The 21,073-nt window shown below is 52.3% G+C and overlaps 8 protein-coding genes across 8 annotated transcripts; 5 read left to right on the plus strand and 3 right to left on the minus strand.

Annotated features, from left to right (window-relative positions):
• Window positions 1-363: 363 nt before the first annotated feature.
• Window positions 364-975, plus strand: COCMIDRAFT_32863 (uncharacterized protein; the record flags this gene model as incomplete). Its single annotated transcript, XM_007685464.1, has 1 exon — window positions 364-975. One exon carries the CDS (start codon window positions 364-366, stop codon window positions 973-975), a length of 612 nt encoding a protein of 203 aa, XP_007683654.1.
• Window positions 976-2,394: 1,419 nt separating this feature from the next.
• On the minus strand, window positions 2,395-3,076 carry COCMIDRAFT_83749 (uncharacterized protein; the record flags this gene model as incomplete). The annotated part of the gene is made up of 4 exons (XM_007685508.1): window positions 2,395-2,495; window positions 2,552-2,679; window positions 2,756-2,812; window positions 2,979-3,076. Coding segments are annotated over 4 exons (384 nt in total), but the record flags the coding sequence as incomplete, so codon positions are not given.
• A 772-nt stretch (window positions 3,077-3,848) lies between these two features.
• Window positions 3,849-8,585, plus strand: COCMIDRAFT_1476 (uncharacterized protein; the record flags this gene model as incomplete). The annotated part of the gene is made up of 3 exons (XM_007685430.1): window positions 3,849-5,484; window positions 5,532-7,537; window positions 7,584-8,585. 3 exons carry the CDS (start codon window positions 3,849-3,851, stop codon window positions 8,583-8,585), a joined length of 4,644 nt encoding a protein of 1,547 aa, XP_007683620.1.
• Window positions 8,586-9,422: 837 nt separating this feature from the next.
• On the minus strand, window positions 9,423-10,447 carry COCMIDRAFT_83732 (uncharacterized protein; the record flags this gene model as incomplete). The annotated part of the gene is made up of 4 exons (XM_007685509.1): window positions 9,423-9,779; window positions 9,833-9,973; window positions 10,035-10,256; window positions 10,316-10,447. The coding sequence occupies 4 exons, from the start codon at window positions 10,445-10,447 to the stop codon at window positions 9,423-9,425; spliced, it is 852 nt and encodes a 283-aa protein (XP_007683699.1).
• Window positions 10,448-10,898: 451 nt separating this feature from the next.
• COCMIDRAFT_83564 (uncharacterized protein) lies at window positions 10,899-11,195 on the plus strand (the record flags this gene model as incomplete). The annotated part of the gene is made up of 1 exon (XM_007685510.1): window positions 10,899-11,195. One exon carries the CDS (start codon window positions 10,899-10,901, stop codon window positions 11,193-11,195), a length of 297 nt encoding a protein of 98 aa, XP_007683700.1.
• A 526-nt stretch (window positions 11,196-11,721) lies between these two features.
• On the plus strand, window positions 11,722-12,588 carry COCMIDRAFT_83695 (uncharacterized protein; the record flags this gene model as incomplete). The annotated part of the gene is made up of 1 exon (XM_007685511.1): window positions 11,722-12,588. One exon carries the CDS (start codon window positions 11,722-11,724, stop codon window positions 12,586-12,588), a length of 867 nt encoding a protein of 288 aa, XP_007683701.1.
• A 1,275-nt stretch (window positions 12,589-13,863) lies between these two features.
• COCMIDRAFT_83661 (uncharacterized protein) lies at window positions 13,864-15,879 on the minus strand (the record flags this gene model as incomplete). The annotated part of the gene is made up of 2 exons (XM_007685512.1): window positions 13,864-15,281; window positions 15,516-15,879. 2 exons carry the CDS (start codon window positions 15,877-15,879, stop codon window positions 13,864-13,866), a joined length of 1,782 nt encoding a protein of 593 aa, XP_007683702.1.
• Window positions 15,880-16,925: 1,046 nt separating this feature from the next.
• Window positions 16,926-19,164, plus strand: COCMIDRAFT_1480 (uncharacterized protein; the record flags this gene model as incomplete). The annotated part of the gene is made up of 3 exons (XM_007685431.1): window positions 16,926-16,941; window positions 17,275-18,839; window positions 18,895-19,164. The coding sequence occupies 3 exons, from the start codon at window positions 16,926-16,928 to the stop codon at window positions 19,162-19,164; spliced, it is 1,851 nt and encodes a 616-aa protein (XP_007683621.1).
• Between the last annotated feature and the right edge of the window lie 1,909 nt (window positions 19,165-21,073).

Genomic DNA, 21,073 nt, shown 5'->3' on the forward strand with positions numbered 1-21,073 from the left:
GCATTTAACGGGCGTTTTTGGTCACCGGCAAAAAGCATAGCATCCTCTAATGTTCAAGTAAATGATTATTTCAATATACCATGATACCCTTCATTGCACCGCTCGCTTTTCTCCAACCACCAGTTTAATTGACATCACCATTAGGCCACCAGCCAGATCAAAGCATCAGAAGGATTCCGAGCATTGCCGACCAAGAATATCACACCACTGTGACGTGAATGAATATTTATACCTCCTGTACCTCTCCTCATATCTCCTATGATGGGCATGGCAAAAACCACAATCACATCACAACCCACAACGTTACCACTCACCTTGCTCTAAACCTTCGACGTCATATCCGCGAACAAGCACTCCTTAACAATGACGACTACCCTAATCGGTCTCCCAAAAACCCTCATACCACCCCTTTTCACAGCCCTAACCCTCGCCCCCCTCATAACCTCCACCGCATCCCTCACCCACGCCTACATGGAATACCTAACCACCAGCGCCTTCCTCAACCCTCCACCCCTCTCCTCGAGACTCAGCAAAGCAATTCTCGCCTCTCCCTCTCCCTTCTCATCCGCACCCACGACCTCAGACCCGGAAACCCACCTTCAGAAAGAAGACGCCGTGAACCAGTTAAAGGAAGCAAACCAGCTCGCCATCCCAGCCTGGTTCACCACATTCTTCAACACAGGCATCTACTCCGTCGTAGCTCTAAACACGCTTACTTTGTCTTTCTCGCTCGCAAATATTTACCTCTTACATCCTTCTTTTACAACGCGAGGGAGCATAGCAAGGCGCTGGTACGTGATCGGAGCGGCAGCGACGGCGGCGCATTATGCGTTTGTGCCGCTTGTGGGGAGGAGTGTGAGGGCTTTGGTGGGGTTGTGCAGTGGAGAGAAGGGAGAGGGGAGGGCGGAGGAGTGGTTGAGGGAGTGGAGGGGGTGGCATGGGGTTAGAATGGGGAGTGTGGATTTAGTTGGTTAGGTGTGTTTTATTGTTGGGGTGGTGGAGGCGGTGGGGGTGAGGGTAGGGGGGTGAGAAAGAGAGCTGTTGACTGTTTTATGCATTCAAGCTGATAGCGAAGACTTGAACAGAGAATAGTTAGCAGGCTTGAAAAATAGTAATGGTCAAGACTCTCTCGATAACTTATATCCAGTCCTGTGGAGAGTGCCAAGTCGATCTCTAGAGGAGACGTTGACATCGTCCTTCTGCTACAAACGACACGGAGCAAAGTCATATCCAACTTACAGCAACAAAGATGTCATCACTCACACATCTCAAGAGTTCCACCTATTAGCACTAAAGGGAGAGTCCTCTCACATGCATATGTCTCTATGCACAAAGTGAAGCAATACGGGCACAGTAATCAATCACTAAAAGCAGCGTGGATCTACATAACACGCGTAAATATCACTGTACATCTCACCCCCTTCTCAAAGCCATCACAGTCACGCAACGCACATACCGTATTCAAAGGACCAGTAAGACAGATCCCCCAGATGGACCGAGGTAATCACGTCGTCAATAAATCCAAGCAGCACATTTGGACATTTCCGTGAGCGACTTTAGCCAAAAAGGGGGGGAGAAAGGAGGGCTTGGTCAGACAATAATCCAAGAAACGTCACCAGAGGCTCTCTCTCGGCCAAATAGCCGCAGTAGCTAGCGCCGTGTCCAAACGGCTGCGGCGAAGCGGAAATGAGCGGAAAAAGGGCAGATTTGGAGATCGACAGCTGTCAGCCAAGGCAGACTAGATCAAGCGTCAAACCAGCCACAACGGTTATGGCCGCCGCTTTCCCATCAAACCTCAGACTTCACAAGTTGAGAAAATGAGAGTTCGATGTATGTTTGCAAAGAAAGAAGAGAATTCCTTGATTCAGACTCGGGCGCTTGAATAAAAAAAAGCTTGCCGACCGTGTGATATGTTTAGAGAAAGGAAAAGAGTTGAGAGAGAAAGAAAGAGAGAGAGAGAAGCTGAGGCCGTATTACAATCTAAAACTCAACTCGACTCGGCCTTAATCCTCTCTGGCCTAGCTAATCCCCGACCTAATAGATGATCTCTCAACACTCTTGAAGAAAATGTAGCAATCTTTTTTGCCATGGTTCGTAAACATATCATGACCTCTTTACGCCATGCGCCGACTTCCATAGGCCCTTCAACGATTGTTTTAGAGCGCGCCAGTCGCCGTTGCCGTTGCGGCAGGTGGTGGCCGAGGGAGGCGTGGAAGGAGTGTCGGTTTTTTCCGCTAATGTCGAATTGGTCGTCCCTGTCGTCGTCGAGAAGCGCGGTTCGCCGCCGCGACTCGAGGATCGATTAGAGATTACGCTATCGGTCTTGAGGCCCACAGGAGTCTTGTCTTGACTTTGCTCGTGCGATATCACCTGTTCCTGAGGCCTCTCGCACCCCTAGTCAATACCATGCTGTTTTTTGAGTTTTTCTAAGTTTTCTTGGCGTTCGGCAAGATCATTCGCAGCTTTGAGCATCTTATCTGGCTGGTGATATAACACTGCGGCAGTTAGTAGCGAGCGCGGAAACGGGTGGGTGACAGGTGGTAGGACGCACCGACGAGATACCGGTTCTGGAAGTTGAAGCCGTTGAGCTTGTCGCAAGCCGATTTTGCGTCCATCACGTCCTCATAGACGACGAAGGCGGTGCCCTTGCTGTGGTTGGCAATACCCTGGCGGATTTGGCTAGGGTTCAGCGTTAGCGATGTAATGTAACGGCAAAAGCTATATGCGCGTGCATATGGCGAGGAAGACGACGTACCGCACAGGGCCGAACTTGCCAAAGAGATCGAAGAGTTCCTCTGGGGTAACGTTGAAGCTGCCATGGGGGTTAGCGCACAGCCACACAAACAGGGTATGGCTATATCGACCTCAGGTTCTTTACAAAGAGAGCTCTGTACAAATGACATGTTAGCGCAAATGTCGTGTGAGTTGGCTGGTGCAGCCTTGGCTGGCGCACGCGATGCGGAGATGGACGAACGTACCGGTTGACTTCCGGGGCCAATTTTCCTCCTCGACTCATACTTTGGCGACGATTATAGACGGTAAAGAACTGGCTGGTGATTGGGAGAGCAGCGGGCGGGTGGTGGTGGGGGGTAGTTGGGAGAGAAGGTGTCGATGGTGAACATGCGGGATCGATGCATGAATGGCGACTAAGGGTCCGAGCGCGTGCATGCACGTGACGAGGGCATCTGAGCCAGGAGTGGCCGCCGCGGTGCAGCAAGGGAGGCGCATACCCACCATCGTCGTATGGATGGATATAGACGTGTACTGCATTGCAAAAGAGGTTGCCGCATGTACCAGAGAAGAAACGAGGGTTCAGAGCGGCAGGCCAGACAGTGTTAGGGCCCCTCTCGTAGCTGTTGCCAAAGAATCGAGCGCTCGAATCGGAGATGCGGGCTTGCAGCGAATGAAGCGGCTCAGCGCTCCATAGCTCGCTCCCCCAACCGCTTGCGCACTCCCCAAGTAGATTCAGACTTGTACGAGCTTCTTGCGGAGACGGCGCTGCTTCTTCACCATATCTCTCCTGCGACGCTGCTGGGCATCCCTTTGCGTTGGTCGCCCCAGTCGCATGGTCGACGGTGATCGCCCTGGTCTCCGGCCGCAACATTCCCAATACAATTCCCCGCGACATCTCCACCACTACCACCTTCCACCACCCCAACCTCGACGCTCGCTCACCCTGCGCCGCGCCGCTGTCGCTTCAATTCAGGATATGCTCGCGCCCGTCTACTTCTCTGCCTGCCTCTCAGCTTGCCCTGCCGCTGCTCCATAGCCGCGCATCCTGAGACGCCAGACCGAGTCCCTCGCACCCCCGAAGCCCCCATCGACCCACATCCGCAACCACCGCGGCCATGAGACGAATCTCGTCCTTCAAGGAGCAGTACAGGCGAGCTTCGGCGCGTGCTGCTACCCCTCCGCCGCCCGTCTACGAGCCGCTGTCGCCCACACTGCCGCCGACCGAGCTCTCATCAGCGCACCCCGCCGGCAAAGCGAATATCCCAACAGCGTCGCTGCCAACCGGCGCACACACTCATAATGCTCACATACAAACGCCTACTCTCGGGCAGAGTACGCGCGCGTCGGGGAAGCTGGCGTCGCCCGCGGTGACGTATGACCCATCCTCGCGATCCGTGCCTCCTCCTGCTGCTCCTCCGCAGCCAGCGACGCCATATTCTCTGGCGCAGGCATCGCCCATTGAGGCCCTCGCAGATGTCGCTGTGACGTCGCAGCATACCAGTCGGCCATTTGTTGAGCTGTCGCGCCATCCTGCATACCCAGCGGCATCGCCCACGACCCTCCCTTATCCGATCGCCGAACGCGCCCCAGCACACGCCTTCCCTAGAGACCATGCATATCCCTTCAACGAGCGGCCCGCAAAGAGGGCGCGCTCTGAAGTATACGGCTCTCCGCAGTATGACCAGTCGCAGTCGAGACCGGCCACGAGCCATATTCCGGGCTGGTCCTACAACGTCGAGCACATGGTGGACAATGGCAGCCGCATCTACCAACCCCCCGGGGAGCCTAACGACCGACTTTCAGACGCACAGCTTTTGCTGGATTTTTTCAATGTTTCTACGCAGACCGCACATTCACCACCTTCAACAGCAAAGCGGTGGAGCATCTCACATACAGCGCCGATGGAACACTCTCCAGGACAAATCCAGCAACCGTGCGAGCCTCCAAGCCCATTCACAGCACCGCAGCCGCCGTCTATCGATCATTATCATCAACACACGCAGCCCGTCGTAGATACGAAACACCCTTTAGAGCAGCCAGCACATGCAGCCCAGACGGCTCCATCTACACAGATCCACCCACCGACCGATGAAGCATCGAATCCAGTCGCACAGCCTGCAATGCAAGACCCCGTTCCTGCAGAAGAGCCCAAGACCAAGAAACAACAGGGTTGGCCGAAAGGGAAGACACGAGGCGGTCGCAGTAGCGCTAGTGCGACAAGTAGCAAACGAAAGAGGACGCCCAAGCCAAAGGGTGCATCTTCTGCAGGGCCAGTAGCACCTGCAGAACAGACTCAATCGCCTCCAAGCCTGCACGCTGAGCAGCCTGCTGTGATTGCAGTTGAGAACTCTGCACCTCCAGCAGAGCTTGCCGAACCCGCACATACCTCCCCCACACAAGCCCGCCGTCATTCCTTTTCCACATCGACTATACCGAACTCGATCGAACCACCGCTCTCAGACTCTTCACGCGCCAAGTCACTTCCTCTTGGTTCACAACAGGCTGCGTCTGCTCCTGTCGATGCACCTGCTGAGCCTGCAAATGCTCCAGTCGAACCCGAACTCATCTGCGCTTCGTGCAAGTCTTCCGAGTCGGCGATCAAAGTTGGCGACGGCGAACAATGGATAGGGTGCGACGGCTGCAAAGAGTGGTACCACTACCCCTGCGCGGGGTTCAACAGCGAACGGGAGGTCCGGGAGGTAAACAAATTCTACTGCGAGCCGTGTAGACCCAAGTTTGGTGAAACAACGAGTAGGTCTACCGACGCACATTGGGCTTATAGTTCTAACATGGTCCAGAGGTTCGTAAATCCGTCAGAGCCCACACCACTGTTGACTACGCTGGTCTAAACGAAGGCGTACTCAAGACGTCAGACGATAACCCAGAACACCACTACATTGCAGCATTCAAGAACGGTGACATTGAGTTCACGCCCGAGACATTCGCGCGCGTGCCGGCACAGCTCATCACCGGTGATTTTCTTGAAAAGATGAATGGATTCAAAGAACCAATTGTGATTCCTAGCGATATGAACCCCCCACGAGGACTACGAATCGAAGATACGAATGAACAAAAGGACGAGCTCACATCATACTTTGAATATGAAATAGTTGCGGACGATGGTCAGGACAGTCTCGATATGGTTATTCCAAAGGGGTTGACTGTTCGCCGTGTGGCAGAACTCTATGGTCCGAACGAACCTGTGCCGGTGATTGATGTCAAGGCTCAGGAGGGCGAGGGCAAGAAGTGGACCATGGGGAAATGGGCAGATTACTATGAGCAACAAGGAGAGAAGCCTGTGCGGAACGTCATAAGTCTCGAGGTTTCTCGAAGTCGACTTGGAAAACTGATCCGACGGCCTAAAGCTGTCCGGGATATGGACCTGCAAGACTCCGTGTGGCGGGAGGATGACAAGGCCGCCCCACCACCAGTGCAGTTCTACTGCCTGATGTCTGTCGCAGACTGCTTCACCGACTTTCATATCGACTTTGGCGGTTCTTCGGTATACTACCACATCGTCAAGGGAAAAAAGGTCTTCTTCTTTATCCCACCAACTAAACAAAATCTCAAAAAGTACGAGGACTGGTGTCTCTCGCCCAATCAAGGCCACGACTGGCTCGGCAAGCAAGTCAAGGAGTGCTATCGGGTTGACTTATACCCAGGGGACACGATGCTGATCCCCTCAGGCTGGATCCATGCGGTCTGGACACCTGAGGACAGTCTCGTTATTGGAGGCAATTTCCTCACTCGCATACATTACGGCATGCAGATCAAGATTCTGGAAATCGAAAAGAACACCAAGGTCGCTTTGCAGTTTCGGTACCCTTTCTTCCAAAAGATCATGTGGTTGACCGTTATCAAGTACCTAGAGGAGGACCCCGTTCCTGGTCCAGTCCAAGAACTCCTACAAAGCGGCGAACAGTTCAAACGATCCACACCTATCTACTGCGAGCCCGACAGATTTGGACACAACTCGCATCTTGGCGCGCAAAACTACAATCGACGATACTACCCTAAGCATGAGCTGGAAGGCCTGACTGATCTTCTTAACTACATCTGGAGGACCGTTCTCATTACAGAGGGGAAAATTGAGGTACCGCAAAAGACTCGAAGTGCAGTCAACAAATCAATACCCAAAGGGCATGGCGAACCACTTGCGCTAGCACGGCGATTTGCCATGTGGATTGCCTGGAAACGTGGAAACGAAACAATACCGCCATGGGCTTTCTCGGATGCTATCCTTCCTGAGGTGACTGAGACTACAGAGAAGAAGCTCAGCGCTGCTCAAGTCAAGAGATTGGAGCGGGAGACGCTTCATGAAGCCCTACGAGCAACAGCAGAAAGGTCTTCAGCTCGGATCAAAGCCTCTGACGTGGTTCCAGAGCCTTCTCCTCCTGTCGAGATGGAGAACTTCAACAATTTTGACATGGTACCCGTCACTTCAGGCCCGCTGACAGGCTTCCTCCGCCCATCGGCAAACAATCCGCATATCACAACGCCGAAAACTTCTCAGCTCGGACCCAAACGTGTTGCGTGTGATGCTTGCAGGAAACGGCGGATACGATGCAAGCACAAGGACGAGCTTATTGATACGTCAAAGCCCGGAATGCACACCATTGATCTTTCGGGATCTTATGGTATCTCAGTCAAACGTCGACTGAGCGATCACTCCATCGCAGACAGTCTTTCCAACGCCCCCAATGGTCCTGTAAATGGTGGTCCTATCATGGCAGACGTAAATGGAGATCCATATGCACTCAAGTCCGGCAGAGTGAAGGCGTGTGCTGACTGTCGGAAGAGCAAGGTAAGGCTCGCCAAACCACTCCACTACGCACAACTGATGAATATAGCGTCGTTGCATACACGATGAGTACGGCAACGTTGACCCGATCAAAGCCAATGAAATTCCCATCCCAAGGGGTTCCGCATCCAAGAAACGCCGGGTTAGTGACGAAGACTCAGCATCAACGGCGAAACGACTGAGACACGCGTCATCATACGACGAAGAATACATGAATGGAGACATGCATGCGCGGCACTCCATGCCCAGTCAATTCAACGGTGGCTCATCTTTCCTCCAAGACATTGCCTACTCAGCTCAGCAAGCGTTGGATCAGACGCCCGAAAACGATGAGCTTGTACCTGTTGATCCTGCTTTACAAGCATACACGAATGGTGACTACAGCAATATGAACGCAGCGGCCTCGTACCACAGCAACGGAGATACGGTCATGTCGTCTGTCGAGTACCAACCCACCGAATCCATGCCCATGAATGGTGTCGAGTTTATACAGCACAGCGGCGAGCCCCATGGACCCAGCGTTGAACCACTTACGCCTGGTCCAGTAACTCACAACGAAACTACGAATATACAGACAAATGGCTTCACATCAAAATCTGCAGCCGAGCCTCATGCAGTTCGCCATGTCTCGTCACCGGTCTCAGCCGCTTCACCGACAGCTAATGGCTACAATCCGTACATAACCTCACCAGCCACAAACAATTACAACAACTTCACCGCCAACTCTGACTTTCCTCCTCCACCTGCCACGCCCACCGTCAATGCATACAAGCCAGCCCGTACTCAACAGCAGCATTCAGCCCGTAAATCAAGCCACACACCTTCACGGGGTGGTCGAAACAGCAAGACACCAAAATCGACACCAGGCAGTAAGAAGCACGACAACAATGGGAACGGCATTAAGCTCGAAAACGGCATGGCTATGGGCACAGGCATGGGTATGAACATGGGCATGCTGAATATGATTGATCCCAATCTAGACCAAGCAAGCTTCGATCTTATCAAGCAGCTCCAGCAAGAAGACCTCGGCTTGAGAAGGAGAAGCCGGTGATGTTGACTGGGGGGATTTTGGCTGTACCTTCCAACGGCTTCCGATTTTCTTTACTTTTCGTCTTTTTTCCATATTACACTGCATATTTGTGCTTTGCTTTGCACAAAAAAACTCCCCACATATTCGGTTGGGAACCTTATCTCTGCCTCTCTCTCCCTCTCTCTTTCTACTACACATATTCATGGCTTAGGCAGGATGACGAGAAACAAAAACCAGAGAACGCAAAGAAAGAATCAAAAGCTGGTCGGCTTCACCTGGCGTACTTTCCTTTCATTCATTTATCTTGGGTAGCATCTGGATTCCTACTTATTATGGATTTTCTCCTGTTCTTTGTGTTAAAGTCTCGAATGTTTTTGTTTTCCTTTTTTTCCTTTTTCTTTTGCTTATACCCAATTGGCACTGGGAGAGTGTACATTGCACACCTTGGCTTTTTTCTTCTTCTTTTTCTTTTTCATCGTATGGGGGGCATGTGCGTCGGGGGGGCAGGCGTTTTTCACATATCGCTTTCGATGGGTTTCTTAAAGCCAGCATATGGGTACTGTGCTTAGTTTCTTTCGTTTACATGTTTAAGTTGCAGGTATAGAAATCCTTCTTTGACACTGCCAGATTAGTAATGAAGATGTCTAGCAAAAACAAAAAGATTCAGAACAAAGAATATGCTGTGCCTTGGTCAAAGTGACTTGCTTGTGTACATGTTCAAGTTGTTCATTTCATTGGACGTGTCTATTTCGTGACTGGTATAGTAGATACGTGGCAGCTGATCGATGGCGGAATTTGGATTTCTGCCGCCACTGCCATGACCTAGAGACATGATAGCTACTGCGGCCGAGATGCTCCTTAGTCCAACGCGCTCGTAACATTGGAGAACTCGCCCTTCTTGAGCTTAGTCTCCCAGAAGATAGGGTTCGTGTCGTTGAATCCATGCTTGACCCATCCGTCTTCCTTGACGTGGTACAAGTTGATGAAACCTCCAGAGTATGCATCTCGGTGAGTAGCAGCGAGAATACTCCTTCGGCCCAGTTCGAGCGCCTCGTCATCCTCAAGGTCGTACTTGTATTGTGCGTCGAGCACACCATATGCGAATGTCTGACCGGAACCGACACAGAAGAGGTTACCGGCTAGACGTGTGCCGTCACTGTCGATGTAGTAGAGGGCGGGGCCTTCCTGTGGTGTCACACCAGCGCACATGGTTCCCTGTGGGCTGTCATTAGGTTGGCTGACTAGTATTGGAATATAGAGTAACTCACCATACTCAGACCCATGCCCTTGTATGAGTAGACCAAGTTGGCCAGGATCTTAGACGCTGCAGCGACAGAGATGCGGCGCTTGTGTCGCAGCTCATGGAGACGGCATTGCATTCCAAGGTATGCGAGCCAGTATTGGCAGTCCTACAACACGTCAGAATACAGTCTGTCCCGCACTATCGCCTTGATATAACCAAGTACATACAGCAGCGCCACCAGCCATGGTTCCCAGCAAGCAGCTGTTGATCTCGATGACCTTCTTAACCGTCTGACTTGCTATCCAGTTTCCAGCCGTGGCACGCGAGTCGGTTGCAACAATGATGCCGCCCTTGAAGCGGAAAGCAAGGGTTGTGGTACCGTGGGCGATCTTGATGGGGCAGTTGGGGTTGGAGTAGTCGTCCGTCATTGCGCGGAGCCATGATGCTGACTGTACCACTGTCAGTAATTGTGCACTTTCTGGAATTGATCCAGGGATGTAGAACGCACCTGAGCGACGGGTGGAAGGGCAAACTTGAGGGACAGTTCTGGGGCGCCGCTGTAGAGCTGCAGTTGCTCCTCCTCAGACGGGCCCTCCTCCGTGTAGGCCGGTCGGCTGTACTGCGACACTAATGAGTCCATGACTGTGACGTCTGTATGAACTGGCGACTATCAAAGGGTATCGAAAACGTGATTGAGAAGTCGCAGTGGGGTGGTGTTGGGCTGTTTGGAGTGGTGATGTGAGCTCCAAGCTCCGGCGTTGTCGGGAATGCCAAGGCCAGCCGCGTCCCAGCTGCTGCCTTCACCTCCCACCTCGTCGCACCGTCTTCAACACCAGAAGCATCGTGGACCGCACAGTTTCGGTATCGCTTTCGCATCGCCTGTGCCACTGGATATATCCGTATATAATCATCACTCACGTATCTTCAGCTTGTCTTTCAAGCCGGTCCGATGTTATTCACATGGTTACGCCCGTCTCTGTCTGTGTAGACACCCATGACGCAGAGGACTTGTTTTTTACGATAGCATACAGCTCACATGAACAACATCATGTCTTGCAAAACTAAAGAGAAGGAAAAAGGACGTAGTTGCTATGACGACACTTATCGTACCAGAGGCACGCGTACTGCACTACACGCCGACGTACTACCGCAGTGTGGGCTCAACTGCAGAGAAGGACATAGTCAACACCTTATTTACTAAGTCAAGTCCTACCATATACGTCACCGGGATCCACAGGGTCCTCCGCCGCAAGGCGCAACAAACAAATGCTGTGGCTGAACCGTCACATGCCCTTCCGATTGAAACTCGAGGTCATCCAAGACAATGGCGGCAACCCACGCGCGCATTTTCCGACCTCACCTCTTCTGTCACTCGCCCACCACACTAGAACACATGTTTGCATCTACCCGTATGCAGGCACCGTCACTAATCATCCAGGCACTGCTTTTGCCCACATATGTCTTATTCGAACCCTGCCTTGCTTTCAGACGAGCCAGGCGCGTGGTAGTACCGTCTCGCGCATGCGCCGTGGGACTAGCGGGTGACTGTTTAAGGCACAACAGTCATGGTAGTAGGTATATACACACAGAGAAAAGGACGTCAAATCAAGAGAGAGGAGTTGATGAGAGAAGGTGGATATGATCATATGTACAAGAAAGGTCGTGTGCCAGTCTTAGAATAAGAAACCAGGTACTTCCCTCATTGTTGACAACTCTTCTTTCAAGTCTTCTGAATGCACCGTCCTCACCATCCAACGACTTATCCATATTATCACCCTTCCCGTCCCCCGTCATCACACATTCCAGCTTTCTCACCATCTGCATATCACCGCCTCGCACCACCCGCACGTCTACACCCCCTCCCACGGATCGACTCCGGGGTCGATATCACTGCCCCCCGTCACTACAACAACAATGTGTTGGGTCACCCTCACCCCGTCCAGAGGCAAGAAGAAAGGCTACCAGTCTACCTCGGATTCCTCTTGTGTGGAGGACATCGTTCGCGTACATCGTAACCCGGCGTCTCCACGCTTGACCAACGTGCGTATCAAGGCACCTAGTGTGGACGTCGAGGTAGACGAGAAACTCACTCACGCACATGCCTATCCTCACTTGCAGCATCACCACCGACACCCGCATCTCCATCCACTACACATGCACCCTATACACGGCGAGCACCATCTTGGCGTCAGCCTAGGTCTCGGCCACCAGCACTACCGTGGCAGCCTCGACATGTCTGAGACCTGGGACCCCAAGCTACGAGGCCACGGTCGAAAACGATCAATCCCGTCACCATGTCCCCCTCCACCACCTTCAACATGTCCTCCACCAGAACCCGAACCAGCACCAGCACCATCACACCCTCCACCACCCTCTTGCTCCCCTTCTTCCTCACCACCTCCTTCAACATCCCCGGCAGATACCTCCCCCCTCATCCCCCCAACCATCCCCCGCGACCCAATCTACCACACCCAAATTATCCAACCCACCTCCCCCCGCACCCGCAACCCCGGCCCCAGCACCGTCCGCGAAACAACCCGCATAGCCCTACGCACCAGCACCAGCAACCAGCCGCAGCAACAGCAGCGACACCCCAGAAATAATCTCCGCAGAGTAGCCGGCTACCAGGTGCTGGGCCGCCAGGTCCCTTGGGACTGGGATTGCATCAGTAGCACCGCTGGCAGCAGTAATGCGGGGGCAAAGGGTAAGTGGGTAAGGCGGAAGAGTGGGGGAGCGGGACTCGTCTATCCGCCGTTTGGGGACGCGGAGAAGTGGATGTGAGAAAGTGGCGTTGAAAGAAGGAGATAAGGAAGGGGAGAAAATATGCCATTAAAAGAGGCGTATTTTCATGCTTACTAGGACCACGCTAGTAAGTAGGTAAAGAAGGTTTCTGGGGTCTAAAGGGGGGAGAGGGGGGGATGTGTTTAATGCGCCCGCGTGTGCGGGAGGGGGGGGGGTGCGGGAAAGATGAGGTATGAAGCGGGAAGATGGATTGATCACCCAAACACCGACGAATTACGACAACGACTCTTGTAATCTCCTTTGTTTGCTAATTTCTTTTTTTTCTTGTTTCACTTATTCACGAGTATGAGCCTTCTATTCTCTTTCTTTTGTTGTTCTCTTTAAATTAATGTTGGGTGTGTGTATATACATACCTGCATTGCGTAATGCGATAAGATACCCCCCTCCATAGCACACGCCCAAATTCAGGCAACCCAATGCCTCAGTAACCCCCCCCCATTATTAAATCGCTATTCAAAACTTCTTTCGTGTGTACCTGGCACCCAGCCCTATCGTCTGAGGCATAAACTTTGCCTCCCTTGTGTCGTGACACTTTTTAGGGGTCCTTGGATCTTGGCTATGGGTCGTTCGTGTGTGCGCAGTGTGTGCCACACAAGGATAACAAAACTTTGCACCAACATTTTTCCCCATTAACGACATACCTGCCTTGTTCGTGTGGCATAAAGCGATGCTATGCAAGCACGTACTAGATGAAGCAGCGCTAGCCCTACGGGTGCAGATCAACCGCTTGCAGCCTGACAAATCCGCGCCGCAAAAACTCGTGTCTAGCGTTTCACCACATTGCCTCAGATTGAGGCCATGCCTTGGCGGCTTTCGCCAAGTTGTCGCTAACATCGTATGACTATACGCCGTAAGAAAGGGTACAAGGTGGAGGAAAGGGAGGGTGCGAGTATCAAATGGAACAGGATTTTTGCTTGTTTGTTCTTGCATGTATCGTACATTGATGTCTTTGATTGCAATTCGGGGGGGAAATAGGGGTATTCTTGCGCTACAAAAAATATAGGATATCGGGACAGTATATGTTACAGGTATATGCTCGCTATGCAGGTCGTCATGATGACAATGATCGTGGGTGGAAACATGAACAAATCAGAAATGAAGGGTGTGATGGAACCCGCGGAATACTTCCTGCCATCGGTTGAAAAGAAAGCGATCATCGAGTGCGTATCTGCTAATAAGGTATTACGTCTAGCGCGTATCTTAACAGCAGTGTGACAAGTCATCTTTTTGTACTGGAAATCTCAATATATGTCGTCATCTCCCTGAATTCGGACCCCACGAGGGTCTTGCGCTGTCTGTTGGCAATGGTGGAGGATTGGAAGCACCGTTTCCAGCAGTGCTGTACCAATTATTCACGCTGCTCCTTCGTTTGGTTCGCGTGGGTTGCCTGCTGAGACCGCCGAACCCGAGGACTTCGGGTCGGTCAAGATCGAATGGATCAGATTGTCGAATTGTTCGACGAGCAGGTGTAACCGGTGTGAACACGTTGGTTGAAGGTCTGCTCGGACCTGGCTCTCCGAAAAACATGCCGGAATCACGAGTGGCGAAAGTCGAGTTTGCATCGAAAGTCGCAGTCGGATTGAAATCTGGCAACGCCATGGAAGACCGTTGACGGTGATGTTGTGGCAATACGGCCTGGTTTGGTAGTGGCGGTACATTAGGTGCGTCGTTAAACGGATTTGCTGTGGGGTAAAGAGACCATGTAGTATATGAGCTCTGTCCCGAAATCGAGCTCATTGCGCGTTGGTGGGTTTGAGCTGGTCCTCTCTCCCGCGTTGGCACGACTGGCGGTGGATCATAAACGGATGTGAATGGATCTCTTGGTTCAGGATCCGCAGTAGCTGCAGGGACTTGGGGCGTAGCAGGCGTGCTCTTTGGATCTGGGTTGAGTATCAAAAGCGGACGCATCTGCTGTGGGTCCGCGAATGGGTTCGGTGTGCCTGTATCCTCTGCAATGTCAGGAAATCGATAGGCAGATATACTGCTGGGCTTTTTGCGAAGTAGATTTCTCTCGCTCTTCTTGCTTGATATGCTGCCGCTGGAACCTGGGCGCCTGTGCGGGTATGCGCCTTGTGGCTCACTGTTTGATCGAATCCGTCCGTTGGAGTCCCTCGAGTATATTGAATCCGCACTGGCCTTTGGAACATGTCGTTGATAGGAGTTTTGGGTAGATCCAGTTTGGCTTCCTTTCAGCCTTGCAACAAATGCGCCTAGTCCAGTCGGTATTGTCCTGATTTTTGATAGCAAACTTGAGTCACTTTGCCTCTTCTCATTCCACCTCCTTGGCTTCGACTTTCGCTTACGCAGGACGAGAAAGAGCAGCCCAATAATCAGAGCCAGCGCCGCAATACCTCCAAAAACGCCGCCCAAAATACCAGCAAGGTTCGTATTGGAACCGAGAGTCAAGGGACCATCATCGTTGGAGGATCCTTGACCTGGTGCGATGATTCCAGCAGACCCCTCGTTCGACTCTCCTGCAGACCCTGCAAGTGGGGAGCTTGTCACTCGTGGTTGGCCTGCGGCTGGTGCAGTGATGGATGACTGTGGACTTGTGTCGGACTCCACAGGAACTGGTGGATTTATGTTCACAGAGACTGAAGTGGCAGATGCAAGCGGCGCAGTGGGACTGGCCGGTGCGCTCGAAACTTCAGCGGGTGATGGAGGAGCAACTCCTGATGTAGGATTAGAGTTTGTTGGTATAGCATCAGGAGTGACAGATGGTGGATCACGATTGTTTTGTGATTCCTGTGTAGGAGCTGGCGCCACTACAGGAGCTTGCAAGGGCACTTCAACCGTAGCCAAGGCTTCTATCGGTTGCTCCTGAGCAGCCGAAGCTGGGTTTGGAGACGGAAGAGCAAGCGGTACTATGCGCGCAGAGGATGACGTAAGGACTGTACTAAGCGTACCTGTCGACGATATTCCTGCTACTGCATCCACTGTAGGTGAGATGGTACTAGTAGGTGGTTGCTGTGGTGCCTGTTCTGGGGGTGGGGATAGTGTTGATAAGGGAGCCGGTAGCGATGGTGGTGGCGGTGGGGATGATGGCGGCGGTGGTGGCGGAGGAGGAGGAGGAGGAGGGGAAGAAGGAGCCTGAGCAGTAGTCGTCTCTATCTGCGGCGCTGGCTGAGGGGTTGTAGAAGTGGAGGCTATGACTTGGGAAGAGGTCACAACGGAGGCTGAAGTTGTTGAAGTTGTGACTGCGACACGGGCGCGAGACCGCGTACACCGTCTCCCATTGACGGTTGTAATCGACTCTGGTGGAGAGGCCATTCGAGCGTTAAGTCATAGAAAGACAGACACGCAGAAAAGGACGCAAAGAAAGAGATTAAGAGAAAAAAACACTAGGCGCCGCGGACGCTCTGCGCATGTTAACCCGGGAAATGGGGAATGTCACTGTATGTGGTAGTGGACGAATAATGAACAAAGAGAAAACGTTGTGGTAATTAGAGAAGCAACCGGGTACTCGTCAACCGTTGGTATACCATGGTGCGCTTGTAGCCGTCTGAAACGCGGGCGGCTTCATGTCGCGCCTCGAACAGGACTTGAAGCGCCGTAGGCCTCGCAGTTCCTGAACAGCGGTAGCCTCGCCGTCTCAGCACACAAACTAGCCACTTGATGGAAGATGCTGGCAGCCGTCATAGCGGCCATGGCAATAGCTATGGCCATGTATGTTAGCTGGCGGTGAGAATTGTGGTTGAGGGGCAGAGGTAGAGAGGGGCAGAGAGAAAGACGCGCCCTTGCCCCTCTCTCGCTGCGTAGTCGAGCGACGACTAGCCACAGTTGTGCCTCCGCTACTTACTGAGTACCAGCACGTGACTCTCTCCCCCTTCCTTCCTCACTTCCTCCACCATTGGCAGCACGCTCAACGCTCAACGCTCAACCCAATGGGCCATGCCATAGCACGCCTACTCCAGACAAGTCGCCGTCCTGGTTGCAAGCATCTTTGCCAGCACCTGCCCAACCGAGTCAGGCGCATCGGACGACCTTCACATACCAACCGTCTTGGGGCCAGGTAGCGCCCACCAGAGTGCTGCTGGTACCTGGTAGCCAAGCCAGCGACACGACAAGCATAGCAGCTGTCAGAAGCCGTGATCCGGGGTCCATTACTCCTCGAGGTGGCTTGGTATGCATCACCATTGCATGCCCGTCAACATCCATTGTCTGTGGCATGCACATGTGGAGACGCTGGTACCCTGGATGCGCACGTCCGGTTTAGGGATCCGCGGCCACTACTCCATCTCGACGTTGCCAACTCCTTGCCCTTCTCCTCCCTGAGTCGAGGGTCGACCGAGGCCCAATTGCACAAGCTTGCCACCATGTTCACCTTCAGCGGTAAGTATCGTCTTCTTGTGTTCCCCTCCCTCCCTGTCGTTTCTTTGGGGGGGGCTTCACGTGGGCGCATGCCGAGGCCCCGTTTGCATGATGTCTCAAACACATATCCCTCACCCAACAGCATTACACATCATCTCAACACAGCATCAAGCACTTTTGTGAAGCCTAGTGTATATGCCGACTTGTTTCCTGCTCCCTCCGAACCTCTTCGGGTGCCGGGCTGCAAGTTGTGCTGCGCGTGCTCGTCTGTTTGTTGGACATTTCACACATGTTTCGTCTGAGACATGTAGTGCACGTGCAATATAGTCGCTGATACAGGGCTTTCTTCCATAGGAAACCTACTGGCGGGGCAATATGACACGCAGAAACAGAGGTCCCCTCCACCGAAACCGACACCCGTCACGTTTCCTGCTCTCCACCCGCCCGACCCGTCAACACAAGCACCACCAGCTTCGTGGTCCCAGCCAGGTGCCAGGATAACGGACCATTTTCTGCGACTGAAGAAGCCCTCCGATGTCAGTCGGGAGACCTTGGCCTTGCTAAATGTCACGTTTCAGCCAGAAAGTGACCTGGAAACATTCCTTTCGTCCCTGTCAAACAATGCAGAGTCGTTCTTGCCTCCCACATCCTGGTTTGGCAGCCCCGGAGACCAACAGTCGTCCTCAAATACTGGAACTCCTCCCAAACTTCTGAGCAATGGTAGAAAAGCACCAGACCAGCGTGACTTCTTTGTCCGTTCAAAAGAACTATTCTTCAACAATGCCGACGCCTTCTCTACCCTCACACGAAAAGGGTGTGGAAGTCAACCGCCACTTCGACTGGCTCATTTCCGGAAATTCTGGGAAGGACTTGATAACCTGGCTTACTATTGGGACACCTCTTTGGACGAGTACTTGCCCCCAGCTCAAGGAGCAAACAGTGATGAACGAACAGCCTCCAACCCCCTGCCGGGGTCCACTGAAACCAATCCCCAAGAGGCCTCGGGTGAAACCGACCTGGAGAGGGCATCTGAACCCTGCATTCTTGGCACAGAGGAGCCTCGAAAGAAGGCAAAGGTAGGAGACAGTAGAGGTGACAAGCAGTCGATATACGTCCAAAACGATAACGGTTCTGGAAGGGACCTGTCAAAGGACTCGGCACATCCAGAACGCATACGTCGAAACAACGTTGACCCGCTTGGAAACCCAAGGGGCACTAACAAAAAAGCCGAGAACAAGCCAGCCGATGTTCCTCGAGGCACCTATAGAGGCTATCGTATAGGAAATGGGACTGGGATGCCTGACCAGTATCGCATAGAGTGTGTGCGTTCTTTCCTAGAGCCTATTGCATGGGCTTTTGGTGTAACACTCTTTCCACATCGCCGTCCGCCTGTACTCACAATCGAGCACATCCGATTTCCGGTCCGTATGAGCTCTGTAGCTTGGCGCGGCCCTCAGGATAGAGTCAAGGCTAGGCAGGGTTGCTTGGAAGGTCCTGTGCTAGGCATGCAGTGTCGAGCCGATGTCAATTTTGGAGCAACCGGAAGGTTAGAAGCCCAGTCCACTCTAGATGCTGTAAGAGAGCTAGGGGGGCTGCTGTTACTTGCACAAGAGAGGGCTAGAGAGGGCAAGTGTGAGCAAAGAGCGGGCGAAGGCAAATGGTGGACGACTAAAGAGCGCTGGGGCGGAGGCCCTGGAGGCGAAGTTGGTGAGGCTATTGGAGCTGCTGAGATCCTTGAAAAGGACGCAGTTTCCAAGCCAGAGGAAAAGCCTGTTGAGAGAAATCGAGACGGGTCCAAAGCTCGTCGGAGGCCAACACCAGCTGAAGTCTGGAAGACACTGCGACCTGGAAATCCGCTCTGGGACCCGAAGGTCACATACGAGGCGATTGGCAAAGACAGGAGCATCGCGTGGGACGATGTAGGGTTCCGTGCAACAGTTTCACAAAGCTCCATTTGCTAACCAGGCACCCCAGGTATTCATGGTATCGTCATTGAACCACCATATTAGCTTGTTAAGGCTTCGCATACATCCTGCGTATCTAGAGCTTATCACTGAAGGCAGACTCCCTGTTGAAACGCCACCAGAATCTGACTGGTGCTCGCCAAAATTACAGAGAACAAGGTGGTTTGACTTGTTCAACATTGAAGATCGCGCTGAAGCTATGAGAGGGGTTTGGGGCATCATGTCCTATCTCATGCGCACAGACAGCGCCGGTCACGAAAATGCTGGTATGAGTGAATGATGCAGTTTCGTCATTGGTACGCCACATATTTATCCCTCAGATGGTCGAAGAGGTCGTAATACAGATTCAACTGGAATGAATGGCAGTCACCGTGTTAGGGTGTCACCAAGTTCGGGAGGGGCACCGGAATTCTAAACCGGATTGGAATGTCACAGACTACTTGAAAGCCACACCACATACATCTAACACCTTCATCTAGTCCATAACGCTCTCCGTTCATCAATATGAGACGTCGGTCTAGATCTTCAACAACTAACAAGTTTCACCGTGTCACGATATTTTCCAGCAGTTTTAGCCGACATGCGTGCTTCACAGATTTTACTAATCCACTCTGGCTTGAAACAAAAGGTGAATTCTTCTTTTGCAAGAGTTGTTGGGCAAAAGCACAGGAAAAAGGTAGAATAAGATCACAAAAATTTGTGCAACAACGCGAGCACAACCACAACACGATTGGCCTAACCCACGTGAAGCCTTTCTTTGCGCGTTCATTTGCGTTGAGTTGACTGGTATCAATGCTTGCACAACGCATTGAGCAATCTTTTGGGCCAATCGTTTCACCAAAGGACAACGGCGTTGCTCATCAGCACCCACAACGTGACTTTGTCTCGTTCAGTATGACTGTGGCGTTCCTCGGCAGTCTGTGTTCCATAGGCGCCGTTGTGAGGCGTCTGTCAAATGGTAAACTTTCTTGACCGCCTGTTGGTGGCTTGAAACATAATGGACTGCAAAACAACCACGATCATGGGTCAAGGTTTTGCCTATACTGGCCCAGGCATCCACAACATCAGGCTCATATCAGGCTCGTAGTGTAAACATCATTCAATCATATCAGGTTGCTATTGGCTGCGAAGTAAAGCACGCAGCAACAGATATAAGTGGCAGAGGTATCTCAATCACGCACTTACAACCGCACATCGTTACAGGCGCCTTCGCACAAGACTCGAGCAAACGAAGAGGCGTGATAGGTCATGATATAGCAGCTATTACAACAGATTCTGTCCAGGCCTTGCTTTGCCCAGTTGTCGACCTATTGACATGGTGCAACTAGTCTCAATCTTCGGTAGGCATCCACATGCCGGGTTGCGACAAGATTAGAAGTACCCATGTATCTATGAATCTCGCAAAGGTCGCAGTATCCGGGGACTTGATCTCGATCTTTCACTTTCATTGAATGACCAAAATAAGCTTAAAGTTTAGTAATCGTACGGAACAGTGACATGATAAGCTGGTTGTCTTTCCGGAAGAGGATATAATAGGATGAGTACCGATACAAATCAGAATAGAGGGGCCATATCTGGAAACATTCCACCAGATGATCTCTAACGAACGCCACCAGCAGGAGTAACAGTGGCTTGAAAGCCTACGACCAAAGGTGCAGACTGTACGGTCAGCAGCCCATCGTTTTCTCCGCACACACATTCTGTCTCTCGTCTTCTCCATTTACTATTCACGGCTCGTCGTGCATCGCTGACCGGGCGTTTAGTCTACTTGAGTATATAAAGTTCCATCGCATGCCTGAGCCACCAAGTCTAGTATCCAAAATTAAGCCTTACGGTGCTTACCAACTTTCCCAACCTTGCAAGTCCGTTCATACTAGCTTCCAATCCGTCAGCAACGCACGGCTCGGCCTCATTTTCCCTTGCAGAACACCATCTAGAGCTTATCTCGCTCTGCATCTGGTTAGAAAGGCCGTTTGCAGCCTCGTTTTTGTTTATCCACAACACACAACGGCTTCCTGAGGACGGGACAGCCGCAAGATTTCACCTCTCATGGTAATCTATATCAAGACTGTACCTCCTACCCATTCCAACACAACATCATCATCATCATCATCAACCCACCACTACCCCTTCTCCCAGCCTCTGACCTCTCCCCTCTTCCAAGACCAACCCTCCACCTATATCTCCAC

Source organism: Bipolaris oryzae, assembly GCF_000523455.1.
Source record: "Bipolaris oryzae ATCC 44560 unplaced genomic scaffold scaffold_10, whole genome shotgun sequence".
Classification (NCBI taxonomy): domain Eukaryota; kingdom Fungi; phylum Ascomycota; class Dothideomycetes; order Pleosporales; family Pleosporaceae; genus Bipolaris; species Bipolaris oryzae.